This window comes from Cygnus atratus, chromosome 2, assembly GCF_013377495.2.
Source record: "Cygnus atratus isolate AKBS03 ecotype Queensland, Australia chromosome 2, CAtr_DNAZoo_HiC_assembly, whole genome shotgun sequence".
NCBI classification, from domain to species: Eukaryota; Metazoa; Chordata; class Aves; order Anseriformes; family Anatidae; genus Cygnus; species Cygnus atratus.
The window spans coordinates 93,600,318-93,617,389 of NC_066363.1; the positions used below are offsets into that span (position 1 = coordinate 93,600,318).

General features: G+C 44.8%; 1 protein-coding gene across 2 annotated transcripts; it reads right to left on the minus strand.

The window, feature by feature from the left end:
- Positions 1-11,327: 11,327 nt before the first annotated feature.
- Positions 11,328-17,035, minus strand: IRX2 (iroquois homeobox 2). 2 transcript variants are annotated; one of them, XM_035550555.2, is made up of 5 exons: positions 16,592-17,035; positions 14,385-14,790; positions 13,309-14,061; positions 12,534-12,601; positions 11,328-11,849 (listed from the first exon to the last, which is right to left on the minus strand). In XM_035550555.2, exons 1-4 carry the CDS (start codon positions 16,832-16,834, stop codon positions 12,558-12,560), a joined length of 1,446 nt encoding a protein of 481 aa, XP_035406448.1. In that variant the 5' UTR covers positions 16,835-17,035; the 3' UTR covers positions 11,328-11,849; positions 12,534-12,557. The 2 variants fall into 2 exon arrangements, with proteins under 2 accessions (XP_035406448.1, XP_035406449.1); XM_035550556.2 differs by having other exon boundaries at positions 11,328-11,845; positions 12,530-12,601.
- Between the last annotated feature and the right edge of the window lie 37 nt (positions 17,036-17,072).

Sequence of the window (17,072 nt, forward strand, 5' to 3'; positions counted from 1 at the left end):
TGGAGATAAAATGTACATGTTTATTTGCTGTCAAATCCTTTCATTAGCTTGAAAACAAGTTTACCGTGGATTTACACTGTGACTTATTGTCTTCAGAATCAGAAACCTACTCCATCAATAAAAATAAACTTATATGCACACTACATTAAAATAACTTAAGGATGAATATTTCAGCTTTACCACTTTTTTTCAGGACTGGATTCAATAACAGAAATTGGACTCAGCTGTATGGATTTTTCAAGGATATTATGGACCATATTTCCACAGACATTTTTATTGTTTCTAGTCCTCTAAAATATCAAAAAGTTGTGCTTTAACTGAGAAGTTTCTTCTGTTTATTAATGCATGTAAACATTTTTGTTGTTATGCCATTTGTGGGGCTATAATTTCATTCTTGCTGTTACAGATAAAGAAAAGTTAATTTGAATACTACTTACTGAACATTTAACTCCCACAGAAGTCAGCTGAAGCAGAGTTATGTGTGCTTGTAACTCAGAAAAGGCTTTGTACAAAGGCAGTTTGGAGGATTCTGCTGTATGTTTGTGTTTTTTTTGTTTTGTTTTGTTTTGTTTTTGTAACTCGCAGAAAAATATAAACAATTTATTTGCTACAGACAATTTTGCAAATTCAGCATAAGAAAGCAAAGTGATAAGTTTTTATGTGATTACCAACAATATTCTGCAATTTAAATACTTTATGATGAAAAATCCAGAGGAGGGAGATTTTTCTTCTGCTGTAACCACATTTTGCAGCAATAAAGAGAATTTAAAACTTATATATGGGGGCCAATAAAGCAAGAAGATCTAGCTTAGAAACATTAATACAGACTAATTATGGGGAAATACAATCATTCAGTCACTTTGCTACAAATATAATATTCTAAAGTTCAGTGAGATTTCAGTATTTAATGGAAAATCTCATATTTGTTTGGCTGTTTGTTTTGTGTTTGTTTCTTGGTTTTATTCAAAGCCCAGATCCCGGAATTGAGTAATGAAGCAAGAATTTCACATTTCATTATTTTATAAATGAATAGACTTACAGTGTAAAATTTTGCACAAATGAAGTTCAAAAAACAGAAGACAAATGAAAACCCGAACATAAAAAGAAGAAAATCTATAGAAACACACAGAGTTGTACATTGTTGGGTAGTTTTTTTCAGAGAAACGTGCTCAGAATAAGATTATTCCCATCCAGCTGAAGAGCAAGCAGGAGGAGATAGAGAGGAAATAAGTCCCACAGCTTTCCCCTTGCACTCCCTCTCATCAGTCAGTCAGTGGGACTGCACCTCACCTGCTTTTTGGCAGCTGCAGGAGAATTGACTGAGACACCTCAGCCACATGTCTCAGAACTGGATCCAAAGCAGCTCACTCCCTGGGCATGAAGCCACCTATCCTGTGTTTAGCTATCCAAAAGTAAATGCAAAAGCGGCAAAATGTGGCTTAAATTTTTCCCCTCACCACCACGCCCACCCACCATTCAAAGCTCGTGGAAGATAATGTCCATATGCTAGAGTCCTCCTCCATAGGAAAGCATCCATGCCTTCTCTTTACAGGAGCTGTGAGCACCCATCTGTTCAGCCACCTCTGCACAGCTCTCGGCGGGTCCCACTCCCCCTTGCCAATGATGCAGTGCAGAAAATCAATGTGAGGGACACTGCACTGGGAACAGAGACAGAGTGGGACTGTGACTGCATTTCCTTGTTCTTGAGTAGCTCTGCTGGGAATAGCTTTATGTCTCCGCTCTAAACATTTCATATTTGTTTTGCACTGTGCTGTCACCGGCAGGAACATCTCCATCTCAGTTGCACCTCTGCCTCCTCTAAGTAGCTGGAATTTTAAGACTGCTTGGAGAAGATGTGCCAGCCTGAGCCCTTCAAGGACACAGGATGGGGGCATGTTGTTGTCTGGATCCCAGATAACCTTCTTGCCCCCAGAAAAGCTGAAGCCTTTCTTGATATGGGGAAACATTGCATTTATTCTTGGATGAATTTAAGGTCAAAAAGAGCACGATCCTGAAAGTGAATAATCTCAAGGAGAGAAAGCAAAGTAGGACTTTCCTATTCCTCTTACCTTAACATTTTGTCCCCTTGAATATAGCCCCTTTATAAAGGCTGGAGGGAGGCCTGTCCTTTCTGTTTTGTTGTTGTTGTTGTTGTTTTTGATTATTATTTTTATTCTTTCCCAGAGAGTAATGCAATAACAAGGTACCACACCAAAACCCATACAATCTATGACATTAGTCCAGAAGGCATAGAAAGTACCCCCGCAATCCAGAGACACAGTAACAACTTTGCATCTCTCTTGATACTAATTTTATAGTTTTGCTGTTTAAGGTACTCCACAAATGCTTTAATTTACAAGTACATCCCTACTGGGAGGGAGAAAAGTCATGACAGGAGTAGGAATTATGCCCACCTTAAAGGTTCTGAAAACACTTTCTATTTCCTTAGAACACATGAGAGAGGTTCTACAATGCATTGCCTGCCCTTCAGTTACAAAATTAGACCTGATTGCTTTCTCCCAGCAGTGCATGGCATGCTGGTGACACAGGCACAGGACTGCTGGCTGAATCAATGGGGAGCTGTGCATCAGATCAATGCCCCGATATGGTCGGCAGCAGGCACGAACCGATTTCCACGTGAGTCACCCCCAAGGCTGCAGGTGCTGGAGGCCTGTGGAAAGTTGAATCCTAGCCACTAACAGCTAATGTAATCATGTTCCTTGCTCAGATCTCCTGCTGATAAACGCACCCAGTTATTCCTAACTGTCTCCCTTACAAAATAACACCTCCCAGGACACCTACCTCTTCAATAGTTTTTAACCACGCTGCAGCTGCACAAGAAAATCCATTCATCAATTATAAATCAATTGAGGAAGAGAAATCTGCAGCTCGCTTGATTGCCCTTGTTGTCCCTGCAACTCACTGATCCAGCTATAGAAACTTTCCAGCCTGCCAGGTCTGTTTATTTATTTATTTATCATAATACTATTATTATTATCGTTAATTATTTAGAGCCTGAAAAGATCATTCTTTCCTTCGCAGAAAATAACTCTGCAGCAGTAATCCATTGGCAAAGTGAGCTTCCCTCTGGTGGGAGAAAGGGAGAGATAATGAGAGAAAGGGAGCAAAAGGGAAAGAGAAAGAGAAAAAGAGAGACTGTATGTATTCCACAAATGGCAAAGCAAGTGTGGTGGGCCAGATGCTGCCGCAGCCTCTAGCTACAGATCTCCCTCTGTGATTGCAGGGGACTTCTTTGAATAGGTAGTTATTCCCGAGAAAGAGCTCCGCTCCTCCTCTCCAGTTTATGCTGTCAGTCCCCAACCCTCTCCTTCCAAGCAAAGTTTTGTGGTGTGAGAAGCTGCTTTTAGCAAGTAAAGTGTTTGAGAAAGCTTATTTCAGAAAGAAGGATTAGGCATGCTTGTTGCTCCACGGTGAGAATAAAAAGAACACAACTGCCTGGTTGAGGAGGAGTATAGGCAAGCTGGAAATGTTAGAAACCCTAGGAAGGACTTAGGGAAAATACATCCATTCTCCAAGAAACATAGCTGTATTTATGATCAGTGGAAGTGGTGGAGGGGAAATTACACTATTGAAGTGAATAATAATAATAATAATAATTATTATTATTATTATTAACAATAATAATAATAATAATGAACTCCAGAGGGGGAGATTTTTTTGTTCTTCCCTGCTGAAACAGCCTCGCAGATATTTTTTTCCTTCTTTATTAAACTAATCACCATGAATATCACAGTATTCTAATATTCCTGGAGCAAAACGAGTGGCAGGACAACTGGATGTTTTGCTTTTTTTTTTTTTTTTTTCTTTTTGGTGTTGAGTGTTCCGAGGTGACTAAATTTGCCTTGTTGAGCCTTGTAAAATCCTGACTTAATCATGTAAACTTCTGTGTAAGCAAAATAGACGAAACTTCAAAGGGTCAAAAACCCTTTAGGGATTTGCGAGGAGACGCCAGCAATAGATTCTAATCTGCCTCCAGAATCCTGGCTGTATTTGTCCAAGGAACTGGTACCAGCAAACTCTCGAAGGTAGAGATAGTGGGTTGATTCAGCCTTTATCCCCTTAGAGAGTATTGGCTTTGTAAGGCTCTAGGCAGCACTTCAACGCCAGGGGATCTTGCCCAAACCCTCTAAAAATGAAGTACAGGAGTAATTTGAGATAATGACTTTGTAACAGGCTTGGGCAGACCTTGGACAGAAGAAGTGAGAGATGTTATCACCCCAGCATTCCTCTTAAAATGCAGTTTTTCCCCCTGCTTATTCCCAGTTAGTCAAAGCTACATTAACATTCCATCCAGGGCTGCTGAACAGAATCTTAATTAGTCCTGATACTCTTGTGCAAGGGGTTTATTCATTGCACTCTTAACTAATGGTTGCTGTCAGAGTGTTTTTCTTCTTCTTTGGGTTCTTTGGGGATATCGTGTTCTGCTGCAAAGCATGACAGAAATGTAATGTGCATGCAAAAAAAAAAAAAAAAAAAAAAAAAAAAAAAAAAGCTTGCAGATCAGAAATCTTGAGACTGAGGCTGACACCAGCCCTGTCTAATGGAGAGACATTGTTAGGACTAATGAGAATAACTTCACCAACAGAAATTCCTGCAACATGTTTATCTTAAATTTTAATAGAACACGCTCTCTCTTGCCTTTTTTTTTTTAATCCCCGTGACAGAAAACATTACAAACTTGTTAGTCTTTTGAAGCAGTTCACGCAAGTCTCACTAAATTTGCAGCCCTCTGTATTTTGCATTAGCCACCCGTGGCTCGGTATTTAATGAAAGATTCTGTAGGTGGAGAAGAACTAACAAGTTACTAAACGGCCGGTTGCTCCGGTAGGACCTTCCTCGCTGCGTTATTTTGTATTTATAATGGCTTCGCAGCCATTTCTCTCTCTGCCCGCCGCTCTCCCCCCAAGCACCCAGGTTCGGGTTTACACGCACACGTACACGCCGGTCTCTCTCCGCCACACGCCGATTCGGACTCGCTCTGATGTCAGCAAGGTGAAACCTGGGCGCCCGTAAGCACGGGATACACACAAACCATTTCATGGGAGCGTCCCTCAAAGTTATTTGTGCTTCGGGGCCGAATCGTGACCATAAACTGCCGGGACAGACGACAGTAAAAAAATCAGAAATGTAGCAGGGGTGATTCGCCATCCGCGCTGAATTCAAGAGACTGTTTCGTTTATCAGCCGCAGCAGAAGTAGTTATTTGCCTATAAATCTACGTTCAGCTACACCGGTCGCGGAAACAGATTTATAAGACTATAAATTACCGTTTCTTTCTTTCGGGCTGGGGGAAGGAGATGAAGAAGAGGGAGGGGGGGAGAAAGGTGTTTTTTGGAAATAGGAGGTCCATGTTTCTTAGCTAGTGCTCACCCCTGTTTAAGACTCCTTCCCATAAGCTTGCGTAACATTGATTACTCACAAAGAGTTCACAATAACTATCATGTAGCTAAACTAATTGAGACAATCATTCTAAGTTATAGTCAGTCTAAAAGGTACCATTGATGTGGTAATGCCTATAGAAAGTCAGACATGCGACTCACTACCATTTAATTGCTCCTTTAAACCTGTTATTACAATGTTAACTGGCTTAAGTATATATTGCTGCCTTTTATTGCCTTGATGTGACAAATTAAAACATACACTGTGGAAGCGGCATTCATTTGCGGAAAGAGTTGCAGGAAAAAGGGAGCCGGGCGATGTCAAACCTGTCAGGATGAATTAGTTTTCAAACTTGCATTTTGCACTGCAATTCCCACTGCAGTTTTGCTGCACGGGGGAAAGATTTTATATATAAAACATATGCCTATTATATATATTAGATACACATATTCCATCTCACGCATATCTGCCGTAAAATGAGCCTCGCCGCGCTAAAAACGAAAAGTGCTCTTTGACTCCGAAGCCTCGTCTGATGCTAAATGAAGTGGAGGTCTGGAAAAAAGCGAGGAGGGCGGGTTGGGGGCAACGGTGAAGTTTCTACCTCGGCTCAGCACCACATGCATGTGTGGTAGGGGGCCGTGGGGGCTTTTCAATGCTTAACTCGCCCTTGGCTGCGAGGTCCCGGGGGTTTACCCATGCCCTAAACCTGGGAACCAGGCAGCAGCCACGGTCCCTGCGGGCTGCCCTTCTCCATGACGGAGCTCTGCTGAGCTCCCGCAAGGAAGGTAAAAAAAAAAAAAAAGAAAAAAAAATATATATAAAATTTCTTGCTTCCTCATCACCAGGGCTAAGCCAGGCTCAGGATCATTTAAGCGCGCACGGCTGCGCCTCGCCCGCTTCGAGGAGCGGAGAGGAGCCAGCCTCGCGCTGCTGCCCCCCGCGCATCCTACGGGGGCTAGGCGGGGGGCTCCGCGGGCTCCAGGTAAGCTCCCCCTATTCCCTTGCCTACGCAATCGTGAAAGCATTGAGAACCCCGCTAAACGCGAAATACTCGGCCCTTTCCTTTCCCTCGCTCTTTTTTTTTTTTTTTTTTTTTTTTCCCCCTCCCCTTCCCTCCACCGCTCGCGAGAATATGTCAGGGGGTTAAAATGCCCTGTTCACCCTCTCCCTTGATCTCGGGGAGAGAGGTAAGAGTTGCTGGCACCTTTATGGGACTCAGAGCTGCTGCGGCTGCGAGAATCGTCGGCCCCCGCTAACTTTGATCAGCCTTATTCATCCCAGCTGCGCTCTATTTGTTTGTCATTTCGCCCTTTTCGTCCCAGAATCGTTATTTATAGTCTGAAAAGTGAAACGCGGCGCGATTTGCCTTTACATGGACACTTCTGCAAACGGGGTTGGGGTGGGGAGACACCTTCCCCCGAGAGAGGGGCTGCCAAAAGAGAGGGAAAAAAAACCTGTCTCAAATATTATCAAATCAGCTTTGAATTCATTACTCCAGAGCATTAACTAATTACCAGATCAGAGAGAAGAAAAAATAAATATTCCTTTAAATAAGTGAAGGTAATTATAACCCTGTTGTTGACACTAACGATTAATAATTGATCAGAAGTTATACACAATAAATTGTCACTTTATCTCTCTATAAGAATGTACTTTTTTTTTTTTTTTTTTTTTTTTTTTCCCTTGGACGGTTTTTAAGAGCCCGAGCAGTGACAATATCCGCACGGCCGCTGCACGGAGAGCACGAAGGGTTTTTTTTTCTTCTTCTTTTTCTTCTTTTCCTCGCAAATATGTGCTCTTTTGAAATCCCCCGTCATGGATGACACAAGCCCGGGTGGAGCAGAAGTGACTTTTGCAGCCGGCCTGCGCTCCTGCCTTTCTTTCCGAGCAGGGCCGGGCCCAGGTGCCAGCCCTCTTGTCTTTCCTTTGGGTCCCCAAATCCCGAACGGAGCCAAGTGAGGGGCGCGGCTCAGCAGCTGCACGGTGCCTGCCCCGAATCGCTCCGTCCCTTGCTTTTGCTAAGGGAAAATACCGCCGGCTCGGCAGGGATTGGACGTGAAACGGTGACATTCCCCTGTGACTCTAGGCTGGGGGGAGCGATTGGGGGGGGGGGGGCGGAAACACGGGTTCAGGCTGCAGGAGTCCGGCTATCCCCCCGGCCAGGGTGCTCGCAGGTAACGCGCTCCTGCCTCCAGAGCCCCTCGCAGCCCCCAGCAGCATCTCTGCCATCGGGTGCCCTACCGGCCGCACTTCCCCTCTCCCGTTTTAATAAAGACTCCGCTTCAGAGTCACCGAGTAATAATCAGGGATTAGATGCATGGGTGCTTTGAATATTCACCGAGGATCCCTTTGTTTCTTAACTTTTTTTTCCCCTTCTCTTTTATTTCTTTAAAGGCCAGGAACATACCTGAGTTATAAATTACTGGATTAAAAACAAAGGGGTAAAACTCATATTATTTAATGTGCAGCACTACTATTAATAATATATATATATATATATATACATATATACATATACCACTATTATTCAATTCCTACACTGCAAAGGCTCTTTTCGAGTAGCTGAATCGTGAGAAGCTTGCCCAAGCACTCGGGAAAAGTCTGAATACAGAAGGCAACAAATAGACCTATATGTAAATTCCTTTTCTCTCTCTCCCTCCTTTTTTATTTTTTCCTTCAAAAAGTTAATAAGCAATAAAATCCTTCCGGTATTGATTACATCCCCGCGAAGGTTTCTCAGCGGCGCGGTGAGTCTGAACTGCCTTTAAGTGAGATGTAACACGTGGAGGATGCAGAAACTTCCAGTGGTGAGAGGGCTGTTTTTTGTTTTGTTTTCTTTTCTTTTCCCATGAGGTTGGGCACGGAGGGGCCGCGGCCGGACCAGGCTGCCCTGGCCCCGGCCTTCTCCTGCTCCCCGTATTTGACATTGGTGAGGCGGGTTCCGCCAGGGAGGCTAGATTAAACGCTGCACTTTGCAATTTGTTTCTTCACCTGAAAAATCACCTTTCTCCCCCAAACCTCAAGACCTCCTCCGAGAATGGACGCTGGGGAAGATCGTCCTCTTTTTCTTTTGTTGTTGTTACTGTTTTCATTATCATTCCTGTTATTTCTGCAGCCGCCCGTTGCGCTTTATATTAACTGTCCCCTTAGTTAATTCCCCTTAGCCCGTTCCCTTTCAACCGGGAGCTCATGTCCAGGAGCAATTCCCACGTCTGTCCGTCTGTCCGCTACTGGCCTGGGCTAAGTGCTACCTCTGTCCCCATCCATCCCTTCCCCGGTCTGTAGTCAAACAAAGGTGGATGACGCTTTTTTCCGCTCTCAAAGGCAGTTGGTGAGCAGCTTTCCTGAAACAATAACTCTGTTATTGAGAACAAATGTTGACATTCGCAGGGAGCGAGGAAAAACGCAGCCCAGGAAGCGCAAAGTGGAAAGCGACCCTCTTCCTATCTGGCGACAGCGCCAATTCTTCGGGGATCCCACCTGAGATTAAAGCCTGAATTTCAATAAATCAGCTCTAATGAAACCTCTGGCCCCGCAGAAGGGAGGGTTTTTCTTTCCGCTCCGAAACGAGGGGGTGGGGAAAGAGGGAGTAAATATAGAAAGGGGTGTGAAATTTTAATCCCAACGGGTTGATTGGCATCATTATGAAATAAACTGCACACAAAGTGATGTGTTTTATCGTTCATGACTCTTTCTTGCTATCCTGAAATAAACGCATTGTTTGTGCCAACAATTTAACAGGGCTACACTTTCCTCCTGCTTTCAATTTTGACTATTAAATCTCAAATGACGTTGAGTATGCAGTTCTTGCCCATTAGTCTCTGGTTAAAAAAAAAAAAAAAAAGTTTATTTGCCAAATCATTTGGGTGTCGCCCATCTGTATCCATGAACCACTCGTGAATTTCTCAGAGGATGAGAGAAGTCCATTGGGTTTTACATACATAGTGAATATTTAAAAGCGAGTTTTCCAAGTCTTTCTACTTTTCTTTCCAGAAAGAAATCCAGGTCTAAATACTAGCAAGGGTGGGTAAATTATGGAAATCTTTTATAAGTCTTTGGGCGTATAAACATCAAAGGAATGTCGTTAGCCTTTTTTAATCTCTGCCACAGCTTTTGGTTTTTACCAATCGAAATGTACACGTTGTGTCCAACAGAGACCTGGAACATAAAATGTGGGAGGTGGGGGTGGATGAAGTAGGAGGCAGAGTGAGAAAGAGAAAGTTTAGGCATCTCACCTAACTTAAAAAGTTCCTCTGTAAAATCTTCCAAACTGCACATAAAAGACGGTTTGAGTATTATTAAAGTAAATATTTGCATTTACATCATGCACTAAATAGGAGGGAAAAAATGAATTACTTTTTAGCTGGTATCTAATTGTACTGTACACAGAATGACATTTTACCTCAATTTAAAATGGGATGTTTTATGAGCAGGGAAGTATTATTCAACGACATGAGAAGAAGATGAGTAGGCCTCCAGCTGTAAAGATCTTCAGTGTTTTATATTTAGCTAGATGGATCCCAGAGTTCTGCAGAATTACAATATTAATTTCTGCCCTATCAGCTGAAAAACACATGCATTTTCTCAATCGTTTGGACAGCTTTATGGGGTAAAATATGATTCGGGGGGGGGGGGGGGGGTGGGCAGGGTGGTGATGGTGAGATGGATCATGGGGATTGTGTATATGTATTTAAGAAATACAGCTTCCTTTTCCCCTGTTTAATATTACCACAACGTATTTCCTGACTCCAGACTAGCATGGCTCTTTATCCAGTTAACATTCCCAAGGCTGATGCCTGAAGTATCTAGGATCACTTTCAAACGCCCTTTCTAACAAGACCTGAGCAAGAGGCCACTAATTTTCAGTGAACAAAAAGCCACTGGAGAGAGATCCGTTTGTCAATATCAACTGGTCCAGCAATTTCCCATCTTCAGACACATCAGCCTATCTGAGCTGGCAGATGTTTAGACAAGATTTTATAAATTGTTCAATATCAGACCATAATGAACCCCAACTGACCATTCCAAAGCAGCTAAAAGCATTCAGGATCTCCCCTGCTGGGATCTAATAATGCTCTCATGCTGGAACATTATTAATCATGGAATAAAATAGATGAGCCTCTTGAAAAATAAGTGTATGATTGATTAAAGGGCAATCTAAGAAGCTATTATTCTTGTTTTATAACCGTACGTTATATTCACTCAATTTATCTTTTGGGGAAAATAAATGATTGTTCATTTCTTTTCTGAAATTATATTATATGAGGATTCCCATTATTTTACTGAAAATTAAAATGATTAGTTAGCTGATCTTATGAGTCCAATCAAGGTGGATTTCTTATGTGACTATTAAATTAAAGATATGATTCACTGATATAAACAAAAAAGGGGAAAGGTCATTAAAAAGCAGGAAATGGACTTTTTTCTCTTTATGTTTTTGTGTTTGTTTGCTTTAGCTAGTAGCAAAAACAAAGAAATTAGAAATAAGCCCTATCTGATTATGATTTCTTTTTCTCCCTGGAAATGGTGAATTTAAAGAATGTTAACTCTAATAAAGAGCTACTTCACACCCAACATAAATAGTTTATAAGAAACATGCCTGTATTCACATCACTCTCTCTACACATTTGCATGTATGTATACAAATACGTACTTGCACACATGTGAGTATTTAAACCTTCAGTATAACGGAACAACCCAGAAGGAATTAATTTATGCAAAGCATATCTTTGTAACATATTTGTATTGCTTATTTATTTTATAGTCTAAGCTGTACTAGTGAAATTATAACTTTCATCATCTTCTGAATAATAAATTATTATTTTTGGGAAAATGAATGACAAACACCATATTGTTGCAGACTAGTCTGTTTTTATTTACAATTAGAGATATAAATTAGTAAAGAATTCTCATTAAACAACCAAAGATTGTATAACCATCAACGTTTCAAATAAAAACCAGGCAAAATTTATTTACAAAAAGTTCAGATTCCATTGCAATACAACTTGCATAAATTACTAGAAGCTTTATATCGTTACAAAAATAAATATCAAATTTGTTTCCACTTTGTAAGGACTCAAGTTCTCCAATCACGTCTTTATTATCTCTACAGTATACATCTTTTACAAATAAATTTTACAATAAATCCTATCACACCTATCGAATATATACCGTGGCAATGAAGTGATCAATTCAAGATATCCTGAGAAAAACATATCTGTTTTCAAAAATCACACATACATTGGGGAAACTATACTATACCAGAAAACTCACATTATGTCCAACAAAATTCTGGTTTAATAATTAGAGTCTGAAGATTTAATAGTGCTCTGTGGTCTTCTTTTATACAGTGGCACAAGATGTGATCCGGATTTAGAGATTTGTTATATATATTAGCTCGGGGAGAGATGATGGCTTGCTGACTTTTTTCAAAGCAATTGTGACACCTACCTGTGGACCAAGGAAAGAACCAGATCATCCTTCAATTACACACTAACACCATTAAACTGAAGAAAAAAAAAAACGAAAAAAAAAAAAAGGATAAAATTCTTTCTCATCTAATTTATCTTAGCCAAAGAATTAGTTGGAAAAATATCGACAAGGCGATTTTTGTTGTTGTTTAGTTAGCCCTAGATAATGGAGGTATTAAGACTGCCATCGATAGTCAGGCAAGGGGCAATTCATAGATAACACGCCCTGCTTAAGATGTATGTCGATCTCTAATAATTCTCCCTTTTTATTTCAAATATATGGTCACGGCGGGAAACCCCACTAAAAATATGCAATTACAGCACTGCCACGTGAGCACAAGCACTTTGTTTTTAAACAACAATACCTTCAAGAATATTTTTTAAAGTTCTCTTTACGTAACATTCAAATAGTCCTTAAGGCTTTGCCTCACACAAGCAAAGAGTATGGGAGGTGAGGGAACTGTCTAACCTGACTTTAAAATGAAGACCAACACGAGAAAGAAAAGCTGTAATGAGAGGCTTAAAAATAGCAGAAAACAGTGTCTTACTTTGTAATCAGAGCCTTATGTAATGAAGCAAGAAATTAACGTTAAGCAAGTCTAGATCTGTGCACTCTTAGACCTGATGCCAAATGATCAGCTTAATAGAAAATGCTCTCACTTACTTGCATTGCTGTGTGATTGCACTTCTATAGGTATGGTTGTACTCCTACTGTGCAGACTTCAGTGGGATCTGTCAAAATATAACCTTCAGTTAGTCACAGGACACAGCTAGCTAACTAGATTATACACTTTGTGTACGTCCCAACTCTCGCTCACACAGAATTCATAGCTAAGTCCTTTAAAAGACTGGATGATATTCTATAATTGCCCTTATCTTGAGTTTTGTTTGTTTGTTTGTTTGTTTTTAATAAGATGACGATTATATTAACATAAAACTTTCTAAAAAAAAAAAAGCGTTAAAAATGTCACACTCCACATAACTTCATGTCCAAGGTTAGCAATTATCCGAACCCAAAGCTGCAAAAACCGTGAGAATACTGGCAACAAAGAGAGCAAAACCAGTTTGTCAGAAAAAAAAAATAAATAAATTAAAGGTAATGACAGCAGTGCTCTCTGGATACCTTTGGATTTAGTTTTCCTTTTAAAATGGCTTTAAAAGCTGTGTCTGCAGCGTGCGGAGTGATCTAAAAGTCGTGTTTTAAATTTCCTCTCTGCGTTCCTAAAGGCAAGTATTGATAGGATGGTGACATGCAATTTTTAATCCCCAGATTACACTATTGCCCATCTTCAGTATGCGGCCAGTGGCAGTGATGACAGTGTGCTCAGTGTTTTGTTCAGATAAGGTTTCAATATTTACAGTGTATAAGGGATTCACACTGGCCAAGGACAGGGGACGAGGTGGAAGGGAGAAGAAAGCGGTAAAAATAAGTCACCTACCTTTCTTTGAGTCATAACTAGATGGCCTGTAATGCTGTTCTAGCTGGTTAGTGATCGTTTTCAAAGAGTCACTGCTCTGCTTGTGAACAGAACTGGCATTTAGGACAGTCTGACTTAGTCCCTCGTTTGAAGCCACTGCTGCCGAGTTGTATCTCAGGATTCCCTGGCTCTGGAGAGCGTTAAAGTTCCCATAGTTTGTATAATTGCTATAAAAAGGTGAGGTGTAATAAATATGCCTCCCCAGGAGGGAGGAGGGCGAGTAGGCAGCGCTGTGCGGGGCGGAGGCGGGGGTGGCCGAGGACAACGCCGCAGGCTGGCAGCCTTGGCCCAGGTTCTGGCTCTTGAGGTCCGAGGTGGCGATTTCGGCCAGCGACCAGAGCTTGGGCTTGCTGGCCGTCGTCGGGGGCCCGGGGGAGGCGCGGCCGCCCAGCGCCGCCTTGCTGGCGCTGCGGGCGGCGTCGGCGTGCGGGTGGCCGAGCAGAGGAGCCTCCACGGCGGCCAGCGGCGAGGAGGTGGCGGGCTTGGCCGGCGGGTCGCGCTCCCCGCCGCCGCCGTCGTCCTCCTCGATGTCCTCCTCGTCGTCCTCGTCCTCCTCGTCGTCGTCGTCCTCCTCCTCCTCGACGTCCTCGTACTTGTCCTTGCACTCCGAACCCGACTCGCAGAGGGGGTCGCCGGCTCGGCAGGGCAGCTTCTCGCCATCCGACTCGGCAGAGCAGGAGTGGTCCGTCAGCGAGTCGACTTGCAAGCTGATCCCTGCGAGGGTCGGCGGGCACAGAAAGGCAGAGTTAGGGGGGGGCGGGAGGGAAGGAAGGAAGAGAGGCAGAGGCCGAGAAAAGAGCCGCCGCGGCGCCCCCCGCCGCCCCGCCGGCCCCCCGCGCCCCAACCGGACGCCCCCAGCCCTCCCCGGCCGCCGGCGGCGAGCGGAGCCCGCGGCAGCCCGGTTACACGGGACGGGACGGGACGGGACACTTCCCCCCCAACTAGCTGCCCATTTTTTGGGGGACGCGATGAGATGTGACGGCACGGGAGGGGGTCACCCCGCCGCCGCCGGGCGCCCGCCGTCACCCCGCGCCCACCTTCGTCCTCCGCGGAGGTTTCGTTGCTCTCGGGCATCTTCTCGGGACTCTCCTCTTTACTCCTCGCCCCGTCGCCTTCGTCGTCGTCCTCGTCCTCGCTCTTGTTCCGCGGGGCCCAGGTCATCTTGTTCTCCTTCTTGAGCCGCCGGCGGGCGTTGGCGAACCAGGTGGAGACCTGTGTGAGGGTCATCTTGGTGATGATGGCCAGCATAATCTTCTCGCCCTTGGTGGGGTAGGGGTTCTTGCGGTGCTCCTGCAGCCAGGCCTTCAGCGTGGCTGTGGCGTCGCGGGTGGCGTTTTTCCTGTACGCGGGGTCGTTGAGCTGGTAAGGGTAGGCAGGGCTGCCGTACGGATGGTAGCTGATGGCTCCGGTCATCCCAGTCGTATGGGCGTCGTAAGGGGAGCCCTGGACAGAACAAAAAGGTGGGGTTGGCAATTTGTTACTGCTGATAGCCACTAGTAAGTTGTCAAGGCGAGATCGGCGGTTATATTTGTATTTCCCCGGGACGGTGTCTTGTATCCATATTCTATGAGGGGGAGAAGCAGCACCCAAAGGCCATTAAGTTGTGACCCCCCTACCCCACCCCCCCCTTCCTCCACCCAACGCATAGGCACAGGCACACACTTAAAACCGGCGATGTTTTAATCTTTCTGACTAATTTCAGCTCCTTGTAATTGAATATTTCCCAATATCTTTTTTGAACCATGCAGACATTTTAAAGGCCCTACAGGTAGTGTCTTGATATCTACATTTCTCTCAAAGGTTCAAAAGATGTTTCCTTTTTTGCTATAGAAAATACAACAAAGCCGGCACTTAGCAATTCACTGCACTAATGCATTGCAAATCCAATTTGCAAATCAGAAGATATGCACCGTTTCGAATTGTTCAAATGCGATGTAATTAGCATTTTAATTCGCCCTTTAACGTTTAAATTGCGCTTATTTAAGTCTGCATGATGCAAGAAAAGTTAAAGATATCGCTAAGGAACTCGCTAACTTTCTGCACGTCTCTGAACCCCGCAGATCGGTGACTCGCAGGCGCACCATCACCCAATATCCCACACAGTTCACAACCTCGCTGCAACTTCCAGCCGCTCGCCTACTGCTTCTCAACAGCAAAAACAAGGGAGCGAGCTCCTCAGATCTTTTATACTACCCCGAATAAAGACTGCACGACAATTTATGCACCGCATTTTACGAACAGAAAGCAAGTAGTTTCCCTGTCACTTCGTAGGGAGAGCAAACTACCCTGCTGCCATCCCCTCCTAGGATCTCGACGGCGGCTCCAGTCTTAAATTCCGGGTACAGGTCTTTGTGTATGCGGACTAGATACGTGTCTGACTCTGCGTGTGTACGTTTATAAAACTATATAACCATCTAGACGTGCAGTTTATTTATATACTTTATGGTTTTATTTATATAGTTTATGCACGCGCAATTGCAAATGCTCCTTTTAACTAATAAGAAGAAAGTGAAATCCGAAACTGCGGCCACCACAACCATCTTGGGCTTAAGCGAAGCTCACAGATCGCAAACAGATGCTCCTTTTCATTCCCAAAATCCAGTTAAACCATTAGCACAAAACACGCTGAAAGTAAATAAAACCACACGAGGATAAAGCCCGCAGCGCCTCTAAACACCGATTTAAAAAGAGAGAGGGGAAAAAAGATAAAAAAGGGAGAAAAAAAAAAAAGAAAAGAAACCCTCCCCTATCCTACCACAGCGAAAAGAGGGGGGGGGGGGGGGGGGGGGGGAAAGAAGAAGAGAAAGCGGGGGGTGTGTGTGGTGGAAGGGGTCGGGGGGGTTGGAATGAAAGCCTGCAGCACAACTGACTGAGAAAGCCGTATTTCTTTAATCAGGGCTCCCGCACGGCTCCGGGAACCGCGGGTCGAGCCCGGGTCCCAGGCCCGGCGGCACCGCTCTCGGCCGGGGCGCACAGCGAGGCAGCTCCCCGGCCCCGGCCCCGCTCGGCCCCGGCCCGGCCCCGCTCCACCCGGCTCGGCTCGGCACTGCTCTTCTCCGCACGGCTCCGCACGGCCCCGGCCGCGGTGCGGGGCTGGCAGCGCGAAGGCTGCGGCGCTGCTGCGGGGCCTCCGTCCGGCTGTGTCGGGGACTGATGGCGAGTGTGTGAGGAGAGAGGCTGAAGATGATGAGGATGAGAATGCGGATGCTAATGAAGAAGGAGAGGGGTTCTCTTCGGTAGTTACCATGTAGGAGGGGAATCCCGTGGCGGGGTCTGTGGAGTACTGGAGCGGGCTGGTGAAGCCTGTGGCCGCCGCCTGGGCGGTGAAAGCTGCCGATCCCGGGTAAGGGCTGAATGCCGATCCCGACGAAGACCTGGCCAGCTCCTCGCTCCTGGGGGCCGCCAGTGCCGACGCCCCGTACGCCGGGCAGGAGTACAGAGCCAGCGAGCCGGGGGGCTGGTAGAGGTAACCCTGAGGATAGGACATGGCTTGCACTGGCGTGCACAGGAGCAGGGAGGGGGCGAGGGTGACCGGCCCTGCTGCTGCCGCTGCTCCTGGCGCTGCTTTCGTGCTCTCTCTCTCCCTCTCTCCCGCCCTCTCTCTCTCTTTCTCTTTCTCTCTCTCTCCCTCTCTCTCTCTCTCTCCCTCTCCCCGGTTGGCTCTGTGCAGTTATGTAGAGAATCGGAATTGTTATATGCTCCCCCCCATGCACACCCGCTCAGAA